General features: G+C 25.4%; 1 protein-coding gene across 1 annotated transcript in view; it reads right to left on the bottom strand.

Moving 5' to 3' along the window:
* Positions 1-16,972, bottom strand: part of LOC101239439 (uncharacterized) — a 54,535-nt gene extending 37,563 nt beyond the window's left edge. The window contains exons 1-3 of the mRNA XM_065816644.1: positions 16,775-16,972; positions 11,713-11,811; positions 9,633-9,692 (exon numbers count right to left, since the gene is read on the bottom strand). Coding sequence (XP_065672716.1) covers positions 9,633-9,692; positions 11,713-11,811; positions 16,775-16,820 — 205 coding nt within the window. The 5' untranslated portion in view covers positions 16,821-16,972. The remainder of the gene's footprint in view (positions 1-9,632; positions 9,693-11,712; positions 11,812-16,774) is intronic.
* Positions 16,973-19,235: the final 2,263 nt, after the last annotated feature.

Genomic DNA, 19,235 nt, shown 5'->3' with positions numbered 1-19,235 from the left:
AATACTCTTTATACCATTAATAGCAGAGGTTTTGCCCTTTTTGAAAGTTAAATTCCTTTTTGAAATCTCTGCTCATAAATTGTATATACTAAACCTGTTGGTGTTGCCACTGAGAACTTTGTGAGCTAATCTTATTTATAGTGGCAATTTATTGCTGGAGCTTATTTGGATGCTTGTTTATTTAGATTCTTCTGAACTTTGAATTTAATTTATAAAAAAAAAGAGCTATAAGAAAAAATGAAACAAATCCCTTTAATATCATGTAAATAGTATATCTGAAAAAACATATAGTGAGTAGGGTGTGTCATTTAAAAAAAAAATTGATTTTAAAAAAGTTATATTGAAAAAATATTAGGATTTTATATATTATTAAGAAATGTAACCTTCCGTTTTGTTGAATTTTAGCGCTAGCTACATTTTTTTTAATTTTTAGTTTTACTGTTTATTGCTATTCTGTATACTACTCAGTGAGCACACACCAAAAAATGGTTGGCTGTTTTGAATTATTTTTTTCTGCCTAGAGTCGAACAGTTTTCTTTTTAATATTTCTAAGTATTCCATTTATTGTGGTTAAACAAAAAAAATTACAAAATTCTGCTTAAAATAGTGTAAAATATGTAACAATATCCTTATAAAAACCAAAATATTGTGTTACAAAATACATTTTAGGGCTTCTTACACTTAGGGTGGTTTTGTGCTCTATTGTTAAATATCCCTATAATTTGTGTTATCCTTATAATATATGCTTTCTCATAAAATAAAACAATTTTAGAAAAAGGCTATATATTTTTGTCTCTAAAAATATAATTTGTTATGTTATGACAACTAATAATATTAAAAAACACTACTATATTATAAAAATAATAAGCAATCTATTTAATATTAAATGTTCATTAAATATAAACATATATGTTAAATATTAAAACAACAACATATTGTTATATATTTTTTGAGCTCAACAAAAAATAAAAAAATAAAAATTACTTTAACTATAGTTTAGAAGTTCCATCATGTCTTTCTTGCTCCTATTAGCAGACATCAACTCTCTGCTAATAAATTGGGCTCTTATGTAAGCTTTCTTCTTTCTGATGTGTGTACATGTCCTGCAGCTTCTGTGACCATCTTTACACACCTCTCAACTGATTGTGTATGTGAATTCCATTGGGGAACAACCATGGGGTTATCAATTAAGTCTTTAATATCCGAAGATGTAAAATTACATGTCAAAGGTGGTTCTGTTATATTATTGCTCCAGTCTATCAGACTAAAAAGATTTTTAGCATCAATGTTAATATCAGGTGTTCTTCGATGTCTATGGCTATAACCACCAGTATTAGACTGCTCGTGATATTTTTCACGGAGTTTAAGAATAATTTCCACAGCTTGACCTCTTTCTACTTTACTGTCACTGCATATCATAGCTTGTAAAATAGCTTCTGAATGTGCATACCAAGCTGATCTTTTAATTGTGGGCATTACAATATCAAGAACCGGTTCCCTCTGGCTTCTGAGGAGTTCTAATTTGTATAAAATATGTCTTGGTCCCTCAACCCAACATGATTTAACTTTTATGTTAAACCAGTTTGGAATATAAACACCTACAATATATTCAACAATCCATGTAAGATTTTGAAGGTTGATACCATATAGGCCATGCTGAGAAACCCATATCCTGCAAAATCTTAATGCCGTAGTGAGCCATCTGCTATGGCAAACAGGTCCTATTTCTAGCATTGCTAACTGCTGAGGTAAATCACCAGACTTTATTGCTTTTGTTATTCGGTAAGCATAGCTTTGATCAGTACTTAAACCATTTATAACTTCAGGGCTAAGAACTATTAATGCAGGCCCAATATCAATTTTTGTAAATCTGGGATTAATTTCAAGACTTGTTGCTGAATTTAATATCTTTCCCAGTATTCCTGACCACTTATTTCCATATTTTGTTGGGCCGTCTAAGCTTATAATTAAATGTCTTAAACCTAACTCATTTGTGTGAAGATCACAGACAATCCATTCTAATCTCTTTCTCAATTTTCTTTCCACCCATTGCATCACACCACCTTCCCAACCAGTATTTACATTAGTGCTGTCTCCTCCTATTGCTTTTAGTTGTGTTCCTAAATTTCTTTCCATCAACCAGTTAACCAGGTGGTCTGCAATTACCTCAGCATGTTTTCTGTGATCAGTCTTATCAGGAACAAAATGAAATAGATATTTTCCACCTGGTTCAGTAACGACTAATGCTCTTCCTTGAGAAGACCAGGGAAATGCGTACCATCAAATTCTGTTAATACTTTTGTATTATCTTTCCTGCCATCAAAAAAAATACAGGAAACCACATTATTTTCAAGGTCTTTATTAAATTTATTAGCTAATTCAAAAGCTAACTTCTCTTGGGCCTCAAAAAAAAAGATATTGAGATATTTTTATAAACAATCACTATATCAACATATCATTTCTCCAAAAAAAGTTATATTAATTACTAAAAAACATATTTTATTATTACCTGAATATTCTGTGCCAAGCAATTATAATCTTCTGGAATCATTTGGTTGACTTTTTCTTCTTTTTTAATTTTTTTATCTCTCTTTTCTAATTGCAGCTGATACTCTACTTTTCTCTTTATAACTTGTTTTATTTTTGTTGATTCTAGAGTGTCAACTCTAGAATCAACAAAATAGAATTACCGATGTAGTAATGTGCAAAACTTCCAACTTTGTCTCTCTGTGACTTGATAAAGCTGAGTTCTATAACAGGAATTTTACTTTCACTTTGTTAAGGTCACTGGTCTCTCTCAAAAATATTCCATAGCATAAAATATCCCTTGCAGTAGGGAGTTCAGATGGTAAAAGAAGTTTTCCTTTTCCAACATATCTACTTAAGTGAGTAGCTGATAAATTTCTAGTGATTTTTGGTGCCATTTGTTTTATTAAAACTTAATTTTTCAATAATCAAAGTAATTTTATTTTAAATTTATTTTTATCAGGCAAAGCGTAAAGTTTTGAAAAATATCTCCTAATAGGTCCGAAATAAATTTCTTCCACTTAAAGTATAATTTTTAAACAGAAAAACGAAATACGTCATTGTTTTAATGATTTTCAAAATATTCACAAACAGAATACATAAAAACCCAAAAAAATGTAGCTACTACTTAATTTAATTTATTTTTAAAAGTATTACTCCATTTCATTTATGAAATCCTAATATTTTTTTCATATAATTTTTTTGTTGTTAAAAATATAGGGTTTTAGTTGTCTAATTGACACACCCTAATAGTGAGATTGTTGTCAAAAAAATGAACAATCAGGATAAAATAAACACAAAGAAGTTAATAATGGACAATATTAAACCAAAAGAAATAGGAGTAGAAATTCAACATATTCAAAGTCAAAATAATGAAGTAATCTTACATAGCAATGATGACAAAAATAAAAGATAAACTATATCAGGAAATTAAAGATAAATTAAGTGTAAATGTCTCAGTTGAAAAAGGTAATAAAGAAAAAATAAAAGGGATTGAGTTTAAGATTACCAAACATAATGAAGTAACCAATGAGATATTAAACAAACAATGAAGTAACCAATGAGATATAAGCAAACAATAAAAGAGCTCTAAATAACTTGAATGATAAAAATAGAAACATGATCAATAGAAAAATGAAAACATGAAAAATAGTAAATATAAATTGGTAGTAGCTGAATTAGATATAAACATACATAACTACATTAAAATAAGAAAAATGCTAGATTCGGATTTGGCTAGGAGTCTGTGCAAATTAGAAAACATATAAATGTTATTCAATGTTATCATTTTCAAGGTTACAACCATCTACCAAAGAATTGTCACTTTAATATTCCTTCATGTTGCTACAGGTGAATCACAAAAAATAATTGGTGTGCAAATTATTTTAACAAAAAGCAAAAAATTCAATTTAATGATAAATCTTAAGCATTGTGCATTCAATAAAAAAATGTCCAGTACTTAATGATATAAAAAGAAGAGTGAAATTAAAGTATGACAACTAGCAATCAATGGTAGTAAATGATTTTAAAATTGCATATGCAAATATTAATGGTCTAATGAATAAAATTGACAGAGTTACACTGTATGTAGAATTCTAAATATACAGATACAGTAAAAGAATATAATCAAGAGTGGAAAACATATGTTTGATACAAATACCATGGGTACAGTGAAATTAAGTACAAAATACAATATAGCAAATTTAAAAAAGTAAGAAATAAAAAAACATCATTATGTTTTTTTATTTCTTACTTTTTTTAATAAGAAGAAAACTAATAGCTGATTACTATAAAAAAAAATTGATTCAGTCAAAAATGATCCAGTGGAACTCGTTAAAATAAAAATAACTGTCAAACCATTAATTAAATCAAACATAAATAGAGGATATTTTGAAATAGAGGATATTAAATTTGAAGAAGAACATATTATTAGTAAGTTTCGAAGCAATGAAACAAAAAAATCCACTGCAGATAAATATAATGAATTTCTAATTCAAAGTATCATAGAAATTAAAAAATCAATTCAAAATGATATGAATTATAATGCTATGGAAAATTTATCACTAAATGATAATATTCCTAGTTTTAGTAATTTTATCCCTTTAACTATGTTATATGCTATAATTGCCAAAAGAATTTAAGGGCTTAAATGTTATTATCTTCATCATTTTCAAGTATTTTATGAATAATAATTAACTTATTTTTAAAAACTGAAAAAGATCCATCTAAGTGGAAAAAATCAACAATAATTCCAATTAATATCATCAAATTATCACAAGGTCTAAGACCAATTAATATGTTCCCTATTTATGAAAAACTTGATATGTAAACACTTTTTTGTTTACATATTAAGTTTGCTTGTGAGCAAGAAATCGCTGTTCACAAGCAGCAATTTCTGGTTCACAAGCAGCAAAATCAAGTTATTTTGAAAATAGTTTTTTTTAACAATTTGGTTTTAGAAAAAATAGATCAACTGAATCAGCTTTTCTACTGCTTTCTAAATGGAGAACATCATTGAAAAACAATAAATTTGTTATAACAGTAATGCTAGACCTTAAAAGGCCATTTAAAATAATTAATAAAAATATTCTTGTAGAAATGTCACAAGGTTACAAAGTTAAAGGTACAGTTCTAAATTGGATTAAAGACTATCTTTCAATGAGAACTCAAATAGTCAAAATAAAAGGTGAAAAGCCAGGTGAACTGGTTTGTGATACATGGGTTCCATGGGGTAGTAAGCTTAAACCTCTTTAAAAAATTTGCATCAAAAGTTCAGTATTCTTTTGTAAATTTGTTTCCTGATGATACATTTGTATCAGGTTTGCATTAAGGGTACAAACTTCAAAAAAACTACTTTTCAACTAAACCAAAACTAAAAAATACTCTATGTTTAGAAATAATAACTCTAGGTTTAGAAATAATAAACTTAAATTCACCTAAGTCCACGCTTTGTTAATTCAAAAAAAAAGTTTAAAAATCAAAACATAACATAAAAGTAATATCGGATGACTACATCATTGAGTTTGGTAATTGCGTGAAATATAAACACTATTATTGATTGATTGATTATTATTGACAAAAAATAGAATAATTCCTAAATCACTAAATCTTATTCATAATGTTATATCAACTGAAAATTAAATATTTAAGCCATTTTAAAAAACTTTGAGTTACATCCTCATAACATTCGACAAGCTAGTTATTTTCAAAGATTTAGCCAATCTTACAGAACAGGACAGAAGTTTTGTTCATATGTGGTTTAAAACTATATCACAAAATAGCTAACAAATTCATTCAAGTGGACTCAATTCAACTGAAATTTAAATAAAGACTTCTTGAAACATTAAAAGAAAATTAACTAATAAAATAGTGTACATTTATTTTAAATACTTTTAAAAGTTAATAAACTAGCAAAAAGTTGCTATATAAAAAAATATTAGTATGCATCTTCTATTTTTTATTGGCCGTTTGAATAGATCACAAAGCTACATTTTCTCTAGATATACAAATTTACGAATTAAAATAATCCAAAGTCCTATTTTTTTTAATAATAATTTGAATAAAATAAAACAAAATGTTGCATTAGATGATCTTCCTTTGACGTAGCTAAACATTCCTACTAACTCTTCTCTTATCTATATTGTGAAACTTTGCACTTGCTGTCTCCTTGAAATTTTTTGTATTGACAATTTAAGATATTGTCCACTGCAATAAGACAAGGAGAAATCATGTTAAGCAGATATACCAATTGAGCAATAACTTGTTATTGATTTTAAAATTATTGGGTAAAACCTGCCCCTACCCCACCACCACTACAACCAAAAAAAATGGTATTCTGCAAAACAGTGCACCTGTGTTATATTTACAAACACGAATTGTATGCAAAATGTTTTTAACAACCTGTATCCCTTCAACATGATCAAGAATATCATCTTCAGCTGATATATAAAACATTTATATTTAAGGTCAAAAAAACATACATTGAACTTTTACGTAATCTAAAATCATTTTGAATGTTATTTAGAAACCTACAAGCGATTACTTTGTGCAAAGAGTAAAGAGTTTAAAAAAAGATGCAATGAGAAAAGAAAAAACATTGTAGTATATAAAAAATATTGGTATAATAAACTATTTTATAAAAAAAAAATATATTATTTTATCAAGATATTTAGATTAGACATTTAGTTATATAATTTTAAAGTTAAATATAAAATTATATATATATATATATATATATATATATATATATATATATATATATATATATATATATATATATATATATATATATATATGTATATATATATATATATATATATATATATATATATATATATATATATATATATATATATATATATATATATATATATATATATATATATATAAATTTGTAAAAAACACTTATCTAACTTTTTTCTTCAACTTGAAGTTTCACCATTGCTGGATCATCAGGAAAAAATTTTAATTTCTGTAACTTCCCGTTAACCAAAAAAATATAGTTATTAAAAAATTTTTTATAATAATTTATAACTTCCTGTAAAATATTTTTTTCTATAAATTGAATTTTTTTTGAGATTTAGTAACTCTTCCTGATGATCCAGCAATGGTGAAACTTCAAGTTGAAGAAAAAAGTTAGATAAGTGTTTTTTACAAATTTATATATATAAATATATATATATATATATAATATATATATATATATATATATATATATATATATATATATATACATATATATATATATATATATATATATATATATATATATATATATATATATATATATATATATATATATATATATATATATATATATATATATATACATATATATACATATATATTTATTTTTTTTTTTTCTGCTCCATGTTGTGAGCTGAAAAATAAAAATAAAAAGATTCTGTTACATTGATAGATTGGCTTCACTTAAGATTCTCAATTCTGGAGAAAACTAATGGATCATCAGTTTTTGTGGCCTATCAGTGCATGGTCCTTAAAAAAAACATAATGAAGCATCTCAACATTTTTATGATATATAATAGGCAAAGTAACTATAGTCATGAAAACTTTGTCATGAAGCCTTCCACCTGTAAATTAGTTTTCACCATTTAATTTTTCTTCTAATCTTTAATCTAGACTTTACCCTCATGCATTACTGTTTCTGAAAATTTAGCACCTTCTTTATTCATCAATACATTACATTCCATTTATGTTTTTTGGTAATCATGTAACAATCTTTCTGTCTTATCTGAGACCAATTGATTTGAGATCTTCGCAATTATTTAAACACTCTTTTTACAATGTTTTGTTTTGTTTCTTTAAACAATTAAGTAGATGAAACAAGCAATAGTATTCTTTTTTTTTGTAAAATTAAAAAAATACAACACATATTAGACAAAAAAATACATATCAGAAAAATTTATTGCAAACATTTTCAGTAATTAAAGATTTTTCAGTTTTATATTAACAAATTAAATTTGATTTTTATTTACTTTTTTTAATTATAAAATTAATTTAATTATTATAAATTTTTTTAATTATAAAACACTCAAACAATTTTAAGACTACAGCAAAATAATATTGAAAGTTCAAAATGACACAACAATGTAGCAAGTAAAAAATTTTTAGCTATTTAGGACAAAACTCATAGAGAGCACCCACTGCAATGTTTTTAAAATATTTATAAAAGCATTATATTTTAAATAATGAAGACATAAAGACAGAAAAAAATTTCGAAGCATTACTGTGCAAGGAAAAAAAATTAAAAAATATTTCAAGAGCAAGAATGGGACTGTTACAGTAAAAGAATAAGACTTTGCTGAATGAGGAGTCACACAAGATTGAGTATCTGTTAATGAAACAACAGGTGATATTGTTTGAGCAGCGACCATGATAGTGGTTGTAAAAAAAAAGAAAGAGATGCAACCTTATGATGATGAGACAGAGATTCAAGCTCGGCAGCTAGATCAAATTCAAGATCAGCTGCTTGTTCTAAGCAATCGAAAAGTGATGACTTTCTGTTAAGACTGAAGTATATATTAGTGTTATCAGCAAATAGAACCACTTGTAAGAACCATTAGTGAGGTTATTTATTCAAGGATAATTTTAATACTATGGTTTGAAAGGAATGATTCGAAAAATTTTAAAAACTTTCTGACAGTAGCAGTTTTAGGCATAGGCAACCAAGGCTTTTTTCTAGGGCCTTGTTCTTTCAGGGGCCTCACAGGCTGACACGAGAAAAAAAAATTATAGAATATTCTAATCATTTAAATTCTGCTATATTGATAAGGACTTAGGATAAGATTGAAAAGCTTTGCAGTGGCTTCAGGAATGGCAGACACTTTTCTTTAATGGAAAACTTTAATAGGAATAAAAAAAAAAATTTAAATAAAAGTTTTTTAATAAAAATCAATTAACTGCATTTCAAACTTTGCGATACATTACTGCAAATTCTCAAACAGAAATTTTCAAAATTTTTCTATTGAATTTTACTCGCTTACCTGTTTCCATAGCAAGTGCAGAAAAATCATTTTCCAAGTTGAAGTTCATAAAAACCTATTTAAAGATGATGATTTAGCTAATGAGACATAACTACTAACGCATTTTTAAAAACCCATGGATACACACCGTCTACACCTGGCGCTTTATATTATAAATATAATATTCAACATTTGTTGTTGTGAAAACCTTGACACCAACAGTTAAAGGGTTGAAAGAAAGTTATAACAATAATTGAGAGAAAATAAAAAAAGTAGTCACCTTAACTTATGTTGAGGTGAATATATGTAACATAATAAAAAAAAGTTGAAAGCAGAAATGTCTAACCAGAATCCAAATACAACTAAATGATATTACATTTATTTAGTTCTTTAAAAATTTTGATTGAAAAAAAATATCAAAATATAAAATATAAATAAAAATTTAAAAATAAATATATTCATATAAAACCTGCTTTTTTTGATGTGTGAAATATACAACATATACACACACAAAAATGTTTGAAAATGTGCAAAAAAAAATTTTTTCACTTATATTTATTTTGTTGTGACATTTATAAGATAGAATCTATAACAAGATTTGAAATTTTTTAATAAAAACCATACTATTTTCTTCTGCTTTATGTTCTTTTACAAAATCTTCAGTTGATTTAGGGACAAAAATATCTGCAAGAAAAAAAAAATTGAATTAAAATTATTGTAACAATAAAAAACCTTAAAATTTATGAAAATAATAAATTATAACACTAATATTAAAAAAAAACAATAATATAACACTGTCACTAGTCAGTGACATCATCAGTGGTATCGTTTGTTTATTACTTGTTTTTATATGGTAAAGACACTAAAAATATATATTATTATATATAAAAATATATATTTCTAAAATAATATATTATTGTGTTTTTAAATTAATGTATTAATGTGTTAGTCCAAGCGATACTTCTAAAATAATGCTAGGTTCAATCATGATCATGATTTAAATGAGTTTAAAAGCACTTCTAGCTCTGAAGATCTACAGTCTTCAGTTTGGGTAATAAAGGACAATGTAAACTTTAATGAAATTTCAACAACTTCCAATTGCTTTAAAGATTTTTTATTTTTGCACAATCATAGCAACTAAATGAATTAGTATTAAAAATTCTTTTGTCTATGACAAAATGCAGAATTTCATCTATATCTAATTTTTCTTTGAACATCTATATCTATATATATATGATTATTTTGGAATAAATATAAGCTTATTAAGTTTATTGCTATCAAAATTGTAATAAGATTTAGATAAGAAAAAATTAAATAAAAAGACCCTTAAATAAAGACTATTGACCAATAACCATCATAAATAAGTATAATATATTTTTTCCCGAAAATGTGTACTATGCTTCATGGTGCCCTATCTCAAAAAAACCGTGAAAAATAAAAAAATTGAATCATTTAGGAAAAATCTGGTTGCAAATTTTTAAAGCATTCTATCCATACAATCTTGTTTCTGCCGATGAAAATCCCATTAACTTCAAGAATCAATAACTAAATAAACAAAATATAACCTCAGAAAACCAAGCAAATACCATGTTAAAACATTTAGTTTCTATGACAGTGTTGCTAGTTGCAGCTTTACCCTTACATACAGTGGGTGGCACATTGGTATATTATTAGTTACAGTTTTATTTTTCTAAAACTGCAATTAAATTATCATTCAAATGAATAAACTTATTTCTACCCCAACATACCTTGAATTAATTTAATAATCAACAATAGTTTAGTACAGTTTTTTTTTAACATTTGTAATTGTTGCATCAAATTTTAGGATTGTTAAGTTAGTATTTGTAAATCCGTTAAACAAAGTTAAAAAAACTTATTTAAAAAATAACATTCATTAATTATATTTTTGTGACTCAAGAATTTACATTAAGTAGTAATTTCAACAGGAAATATTTATATTTGATACCAAAAAATAGAATAAAGGTAAGAAAAATTTTCAGAAACATCTGCATTATAAAAATATTCAGGTCACCCCCAAAGTAAAATTGAAAATAAAGTTAACTGTTCTGTCATAACAATAAACAGAATCAAAGTTAATTTCGATAAGAAAAAAAGGGATGGAAAATAAGGATTCTGCATCACTATTCTAAGAGTTAAGCAAATAGTAGTAACATTTGTGTAGAAAACCAAAAAAAAGTTCAAAAATAACTTATTAAAATTAAACAAGAATTTTACAACCTTTATATAGTCAAAAGAATGATAAATCAGGATCAATATATAAAAGTATCAGGTAAAAAATTATTTTGAAATATATAAAAAATCAATATTTAAAAGTAATTTTACAGACAACATACTTGGAGAAAAGAGCAGGAAAGTTTAACCTACAAAAAAAGACTCATAGAAACATTAGATAATGTCAAAATTTTGTTAAATATTACACATTTAGCTTTTGTTAAATTTTGTTAAATATTACACATTTAGCTTAGTGTCTCTAAACCCAATAAACTTAACAAAAAAATAAAAATTCAAAAAGATAACAAAGTGAAAAACCATTTTTATGGCTGTACAGTGCTGCAAAATTAGATAAAATTAAACTTTTAAAACAAATACACGTTGTAAAATTACATTAAAAACAGTAAAAAAAAAAATTTTTAATATTAGCAGACAACAAAATTCTAAACAATGTAACTTTTTATGAACTCACCATGACCGTTAATGTTTCCAAACTTTCTATTTCTTCGTTCTGCTCTAGACACATGTTCAGACTGTATTGATAAGATTCCAAAAAGCAGAGCATATACAACTAAAATGAACATAAAAATAATTTTTTAAATACTTTTAACTTAATGTTGGAACATATTAAAAGGTATAACTTTATACCTTTATATATTTTATTTTAAAAATGTAAGGCAAAAAATTGCTTACATTTTTAAAATAAAATGTTGCTTGATGGTAAACTTAAAGAATCTATAAATAACTACAAAAAATTAATCAGAAAAAATTTGAATAGCTTGGTAAGATACAATGAAAACATCAGTACCCCTTTATAAAATAAAACTGGAAATAGCAAAAAATGCTATAGGAAAGAATTAAAATGAACTCCTTTCTTTTGTTTTTTGCAATTATTGATTTCTTGTGATAAACTGCACATTAAACCTGTTTTTGTATCAAGCTTACCACTTTTTGCTTTAGTGGAGGATTCAGCAGACAAAAGCAACTTGTGTGAAAATAGTCTCAAATAAGTTTCATTTATCATTTAAACCATTTTTCACTGCAAAATGATTCGTTGAGGTTATTAACTATTTAGATAGCACAGTTTGTAGCTATCTAAATAGTTAATAACCTCAACGAACCATTTAGAATGGCATACAAATGCATACATGCCATATAACTCGAACTTTAATGTTAATAAATATTCAAAATGGTTTTTTTTATTAACTCTTATTTCTAATATTGATTGCAAATATGTCATTATAATTGTGATCCACAATTCCTATTTACAATTATTTCATATAAAAATCTTCTTGTTTACTTTTATACCAGTTGACATCTACTTTTAGCAGATAATTGCCTTTTAGGTGATTTATTAACGTTTAGTGACATTAGTGGATGGTGAATAATCAAAGAAGGTAATGATCAATTTTTCTGGATTGATTATTGCCTCATTTCTAAAATCTTAAAAAAATGCTGTTCAAAATTTAGTTATAATTCATTGCATGGATATTGGAGTTGCGCCTTCTATTATTTTTCTACTAATTAAAGATATAAATAGAAACATCTCTAATTCTGCTAATTACTGCCTAATTCCTCTATTTACAATTTTCTTAAAGACTTTGGAATACATTCTTTAAAAAGATATTTTGGGACACCTAACCAATATGGTTTTATAAGAATATAGCATCACTATTATAATTTTTTTTAATCTTGAAAAGCATCATGGATTTTTAATTGGGCTATGGATTTACTTAGCACTTAGCATTTATTAGAGGCTTTTGATGGAATTCGATGTGACGCCTTAATGATTAAGCTTTGTAAAATAGGTTGTCAGACCACTGCCTGGTGTTAATCTATAATTACTTATTATGTCGTATGCTGCTCAAAAACACATATTAGATTTTAGTAATATTAAGATCTGAAAAAAATTTTTACTTTTATTTGTATTATCTTTGATGTTATTATTAGTATGAACATTTTTATTTTTGTATCGTATTATACATACTATTTTTACTTCTCTGTGTTCAGAATTAAAAAAAAAACTTATTGGATATGACCTCGTAATGATTTGGGGTTTTAAACTTATTACTAAATTTGCTTGATTTTTGAATGCAATTTTATAGATGTTGCTAAGCACAACAATGTTCAAGGCTTGTTCGGCTTAATACACAAATTTTTGCAAGAAATATTTTTGAAAAAAGTCGCAATCGGAAAAATTAAAAAGAAATAAAAAAAGGAGTTTAAAGCTGAAAGCAGATCTAAAAATTAATTACAGGTTAATCAGGACCGACAATACGGGTTTTAAAGTGGAGGGGCACATTCGTCAATTTCTAAAACAAGTCCTCTTTATCTAGAAATTTCTTTAAAAAAAAAAGTCCTTTAGAAAAAAGGAGGGGGAGGGGGTGCAATGATCCCTGCTCCCCTCCTGGTGTTGTTGGTTCTGTAAATACCTTTTTCTTTATTACTGTTTCGCTGGCAGTTAAGTTGGCGGTAAAATCAATTTCGTTGGCAATTAAGTTGGCAGTTAAATCAACTTGACGCTAATTTAACCATATCTAAATAATTTAATGTGGAATAATTGCAAGGGCGCTGAAAAGTTTTTTTTTACTTGTATGTTTTCATCATCTAAAACAAATGAGGTTGCTTTAAAAAAAATATAAACACCCCTTTTAATTTTAGTACGCTATAAACTTCATATGTTAATAATTTCCGGACATCGAAAGAATTCATAAAATAATTTAACACATTTCTTTTATTCATAACTACCTCATAAACGCGAGTTGTGGGAAAATGTTTGATTAATGCAGAAAAAGTGCCATTTTATGCATGAATTAAATATTTTAAACACGCTCATGTTTTCATAAGTTTTATAATATATATCCACAAATTCAAAGTAACGTTGTATTCTGATTTTACTAGTGTTTCATGTCTGTTATATTACTAGAATTATAACTTTGAAGAAGGCTTTTATGGAGCATAATTTACAAACAAGTAATTATATCCTATAGATTAATCGTTTACTTGAAAACAACGTTATATTTAAAACTTTATAACTTTTATTTTTCGCAGATAACTCTAATCTTTCTTTTCCCCTCAGAATGGGGTTTATACAAATTTAGTGTGCGATTTATAAGTAACAAACTTTCTCTAAACGTGGACAGCACGAAGTTTATCTTATTTCATAAAGTTATTATATCGGAAAATATTCCCGCTAAATTGCCAAATCAAATAACCAAAAACACTTTAAGTTTAAATCAGCTTTTAAGATTTTTGCAGTGTACATATAAATTATTTTGAAAAAAGTTTACCAAATGATATTGCAGTAACATATAAAACTAAACCATTTCTAAATAATAATTCTTCTTTCTTAAAAATGAATAAAAGATAAACATGATATGTTCATACTTATCTTTTATTCATTGTTGTTTGACTTAATGTAGTATGGCATGGGTAAGCAAAACTTATGCAAAATTGTGCACTAAAACAAGCATGCAGAATGTTTTTTGAAGCTGATAAAAGTGCATTTTGCAAGCATCTTCTGCGTGAGCTTAGAGCATTAAATGTTTATAAGATCAAGCTACACCAGCTTTTATTGTTTGTGAATAAAACAAAGATAGGATTATCTCCTAAAATACTTTAATCTTTTTTGATAAAACAGTTCACAAAGACCCAATAAAAATTTCCAATAATAACTTTGTTGTCCTTAAATATTTTTATATTTTAATATATTTTTCATTTTATATTTATCAAAATATAATTTATATTTTGATGCAATTGCTCATAAAATTCTTCTTTAAAAAAAATTGAATATTGAATGAGTTTTCACTAAATATTCTTGTGTAATAAAGTTGCTAAAAGAATAATAATATTGTGTAAAGCAAGAAGTGTTTTAAACAAACGTAGTATCACTCTTATCTTATCTTATAACTTTATCCATTTTCACTTAAACTGTTCAAATGTTGCTTGGTGTAATAACAACTAATCTAAACTGAAGCTTCTTTATCGTCAACAGAAGGATGTTGCTTATCTTATTAATTTTAAAGACAGACTCATGCAAAGTATCTTTTATTTAAAAAGAAAGTTCTTAATAAATATCACTCAAATTTTTTTTAATATTTTTTTTTATGCACAAATGTAACAGTAACTCCTCCCAAGTTTTTTTCCATAATTTATATATGTTAAAATATTATAAATAAATACAAATTAAGAAATGATATTTTAGTTTGGCAACAATTTTTTAAAAGAACTTTGGAAAATCAACCATTTCATTTTGGTCTCTTTGGAACAAAGTAGTTTTAAAAACATTTTGATTTTTGTTTCGAACAGAGTTATCTCTCTTAAAAGAAAAAGCTTAAAAAATTATTTTTTCTCTTGATAATGTATTTTTATATTTTTAAACATTTAATAATTAGTTATAACTATTTTATATATTTATGCATATTATGTATGTAATATAATTTTGTGAGGTTTGTTATTTGCGAGCGGTTCTCAATGACAAGACCAAGACAAGTTTGTCTTCTGCGAGTATCCGTCTTTTGTTTTTTTCTTTTTAAATAAATGCTTGTATATTTATCTTTTACTTATTTCTTATTGTGTAAAGATTTTTTATTTTAACAATTTCATCGTAAAACAGTTTACTGAAACTAGTAAAAAAAAGAATAAAAATATATAATTTAAAAATAGCTTTATATTTAATCCGTTATCGTAAACTTTATTTGTGAAACAAGATTTCCAAGTTTGTAGATACACAAAAAACTAATATAAAACATGAATCGAAACGGGTATTAATACTCATGGTTTTATTACTCCTACTCACAGGTATTATTAATCAGTGTTTTAATATTTCCTATTTTAAAGGCTTTCTTTTTTTGATAAAAGTTTAATTATGTAAAAAAATTATCTAAATAAAAATTGACAAAATATAAAAAATGTTGCAAAAAATCTATCAACACATTTTCATAAACTTGTTTTTTTTTTCATTAACCGAATCTCTCAGTTAAGGTTTTTTGATTTCTAGTTTTATTTTTTTAATTTTCAAACAAATGATACTCTTTTAGTATCTTTTAGTGTGTGTATATATATATATATATATATATATATATATATATATATATATATATATATATATATATATATATTTTGTTTTAATATGTTTTCTTTTTTCTTGTACTTCTCTTTATTTACTCACATTTACTCTTATAATTTTTCTTTGACTGACCATGCATTGCATGCACATATATTTTTAAAAATATAAAAACTAAGTTAATAAGAACTCATTAATGAGTTTTTATTTACTTTTTTTTATATTTTTTTAAATAAAAATTTTATAAAGTATACAAATTTATGGTTTTGTATGTATATATTAAAAAAATATTTTTTATTGATGATGTAATTTTATATTATATTTAATGTTAAAAGTTTTAGTTATCAGTTCCTAATTTCAATAATTTATTTGCTGAGGTGAGTTAAGGAATGCTTTGCATTATGGGTTGCATTGGTATTCCTAACTTATGTAAAATATATAAAATTGTGGAATAAATTTTGAAACTAACCTACAATTTCTACCAAGTAATACAGCATCTTATTTCGCAAGTACATATCTCCTTTAAATTAAAGTAAAATTTTTCAGCATATCTATATTTCAATTAAAATTATATTAGAATTAAAAGTTAATTTTTAAAATAAAATAAATGAAAAACATAGAGTAAATTGACCGTAGCCGTATTTATGGCGCAACGTTGCTTTCGAATATTTTCATGCTGCGAAAACTTTTTTTTAACTTAGTAAACTTCGCAGCATTACTCTCTTGTTATACGCACTTAAGTCTACTACAACAATTGTTATTTTATCAAGTAAGAAAAATCGTTTTTTAGATTTTTACGTAAAACGTTAGTAAGAAGAAGTAGTACTTGTTCATTAGCTAATATTCATACATAATGTATTTTCAAATAATTAGACACGTTAAGATTTAGTTACTTATTTAGAATATCATAAAATCGAAACTAAAGAAGATATGAAACTAATTTTTTCTATTTATTTGCTAGAAAACTTTTTTGTTAACTAATCTTGCATATTGGATAAAACATGTAATAGTGTATAAAAACGTTATCGAAAATAGTTTCAAAAACTATCAATAAAAACACTGCGATACAATATATTTTATATAAATTATATGTAACACATACATAAGTTAGTATTATATATAATATATATAGGGTAAAGTCGGGTAGCCCCGGACACTTACGGAAAAAATAGATTGAACACGTGTAACAAAGTGTTAAAAGACTTTAAAAAGTATAAACATATATCGAATTCGAAAAAAAAAAAACTCTTGAGTATCTTTATAACATACAAAACATTAAAGAAAAATTCTTAGAAAAAAGGCATGTTTTAAAATAGAAAAACAATGTAAAATCATGGTTAAAAGACAGAGTTAAACCACGATTTTACCTCTTTTTTACTAGTTTTAGCTTAAATATAATATGCAATTATTTAGCATTGGATTATTCTCAACATATTTTAAAAAAAATTGTCTTCAAAAATTACCTCTTATTTATAAGGAATGGGAATGAAAATGTCATCATTTAGAAATATAATCATTAGCTTTTTACTAATAAAAATAAACACTTTAAAACACTTTGTTCAAATCTAAGGTCTTTTTATTGGAATTAAATAAATTACTATTATAAATTTGTGTATAATGTTAAATGTATTAATAATCATACAAAAAAAAGTTGCTCATTTTTAATATGTAAACAGATTAAGTTGTCAGAAACCACCCTCCAAACATGTGTTCGATACCACCCAATTATACCTCCTTCACAAATACTAGTTTTAAAACCAGTGAATTAAAGCATTAAACAAATTTTTTTTTTAATAACTATTGTAAATAAAAATCTTAAAGCAATAAAAAGTTGTTAGTTTACATAAAAATTAGGTATATTAGTACGTAATCAAATATGAGGATACATCGCTCTTCTGACGGTGGAAAACAATATCTTGCACTCCCAGTCAATCGCTTCGGCATGCTATGATAGATATTTTCACCCAAATAATGTTTTTATAGTATTTAAAGTCACATAGCTTCTTTAGTTTAAGCTGTACATCAAGTGTCTGGATCTGGATTTTAGTTTAAGTTGTACATCAAGTGTCCGGAGTGATCCGCTATATTGGGGGGGGGGGGGGCACTCTGGACACTTAATGTACAATAATTCCAACTTTCCCCTATATATAAATTGGCACAACAATAATAAGTATTGAATCTAGTGTTTAAAATATCCTCTTGTGCATTTTTGTTTGTGCTAGTATATGTTTAAAATGTTTTCTCCGTTTTATCAAAATTACAATGATAGTTTTACCTTTCACAAAGTAAATTACATTTACGGCACAAAATATACTAATGTCAATGTTACCCCATATAAAGGGTAACATTGACATTTGCACGCTAACAATAAAGTCAATTATCTATTAATAATATTAACAACAATATTTTATCAGTTCATGGCAGCAGTATTATTGGTAAACACGTAAAAAAATTTCACATTAATATAACTTGGTTATATCAAGAAAAAAAAAATGTTTTCTAGAGATATTTCAATGTTACACGACTTTACTTTACTTATAATTTTTAAGTTTAAGTAGTTTGCTCTTTATTCTTTTTGGAGGGGAGAAAGAAAGTTCTCCTGTGAAATTAGCTAATCTGTTTTTCTGGTCAGTATTTTTATAATACTAGTTATGATGGAACGATCACAAAAAAATACTTAAACCTGATCAAAAAAAAACTTGTAACACTGTGTTATTACAATTCAAAAAAACAATTTAATTATAGCTGAAAAATTTATCTAGACCATGAGACCGCTTCATAACCAATGCAATTGAATTCTTTTTAACACCTAATTGTAAAATCCCATAGTATAAACAATCCGATTTATATTAACTATTATTAAATTTTTGAAAATAAATTTATCAACATTAAAATTATAATTAAATTATAGAATACTTAGACACCAAGAT

Source organism: Hydra vulgaris, chromosome 13, assembly GCF_038396675.1.
Source record: "Hydra vulgaris chromosome 13, alternate assembly HydraT2T_AEP".
NCBI lineage: Eukaryota > Metazoa > Cnidaria > Hydrozoa > Anthoathecata > Hydridae > Hydra > Hydra vulgaris.
This window is presented reverse-complemented; position numbering and strand designations above follow the sequence as displayed.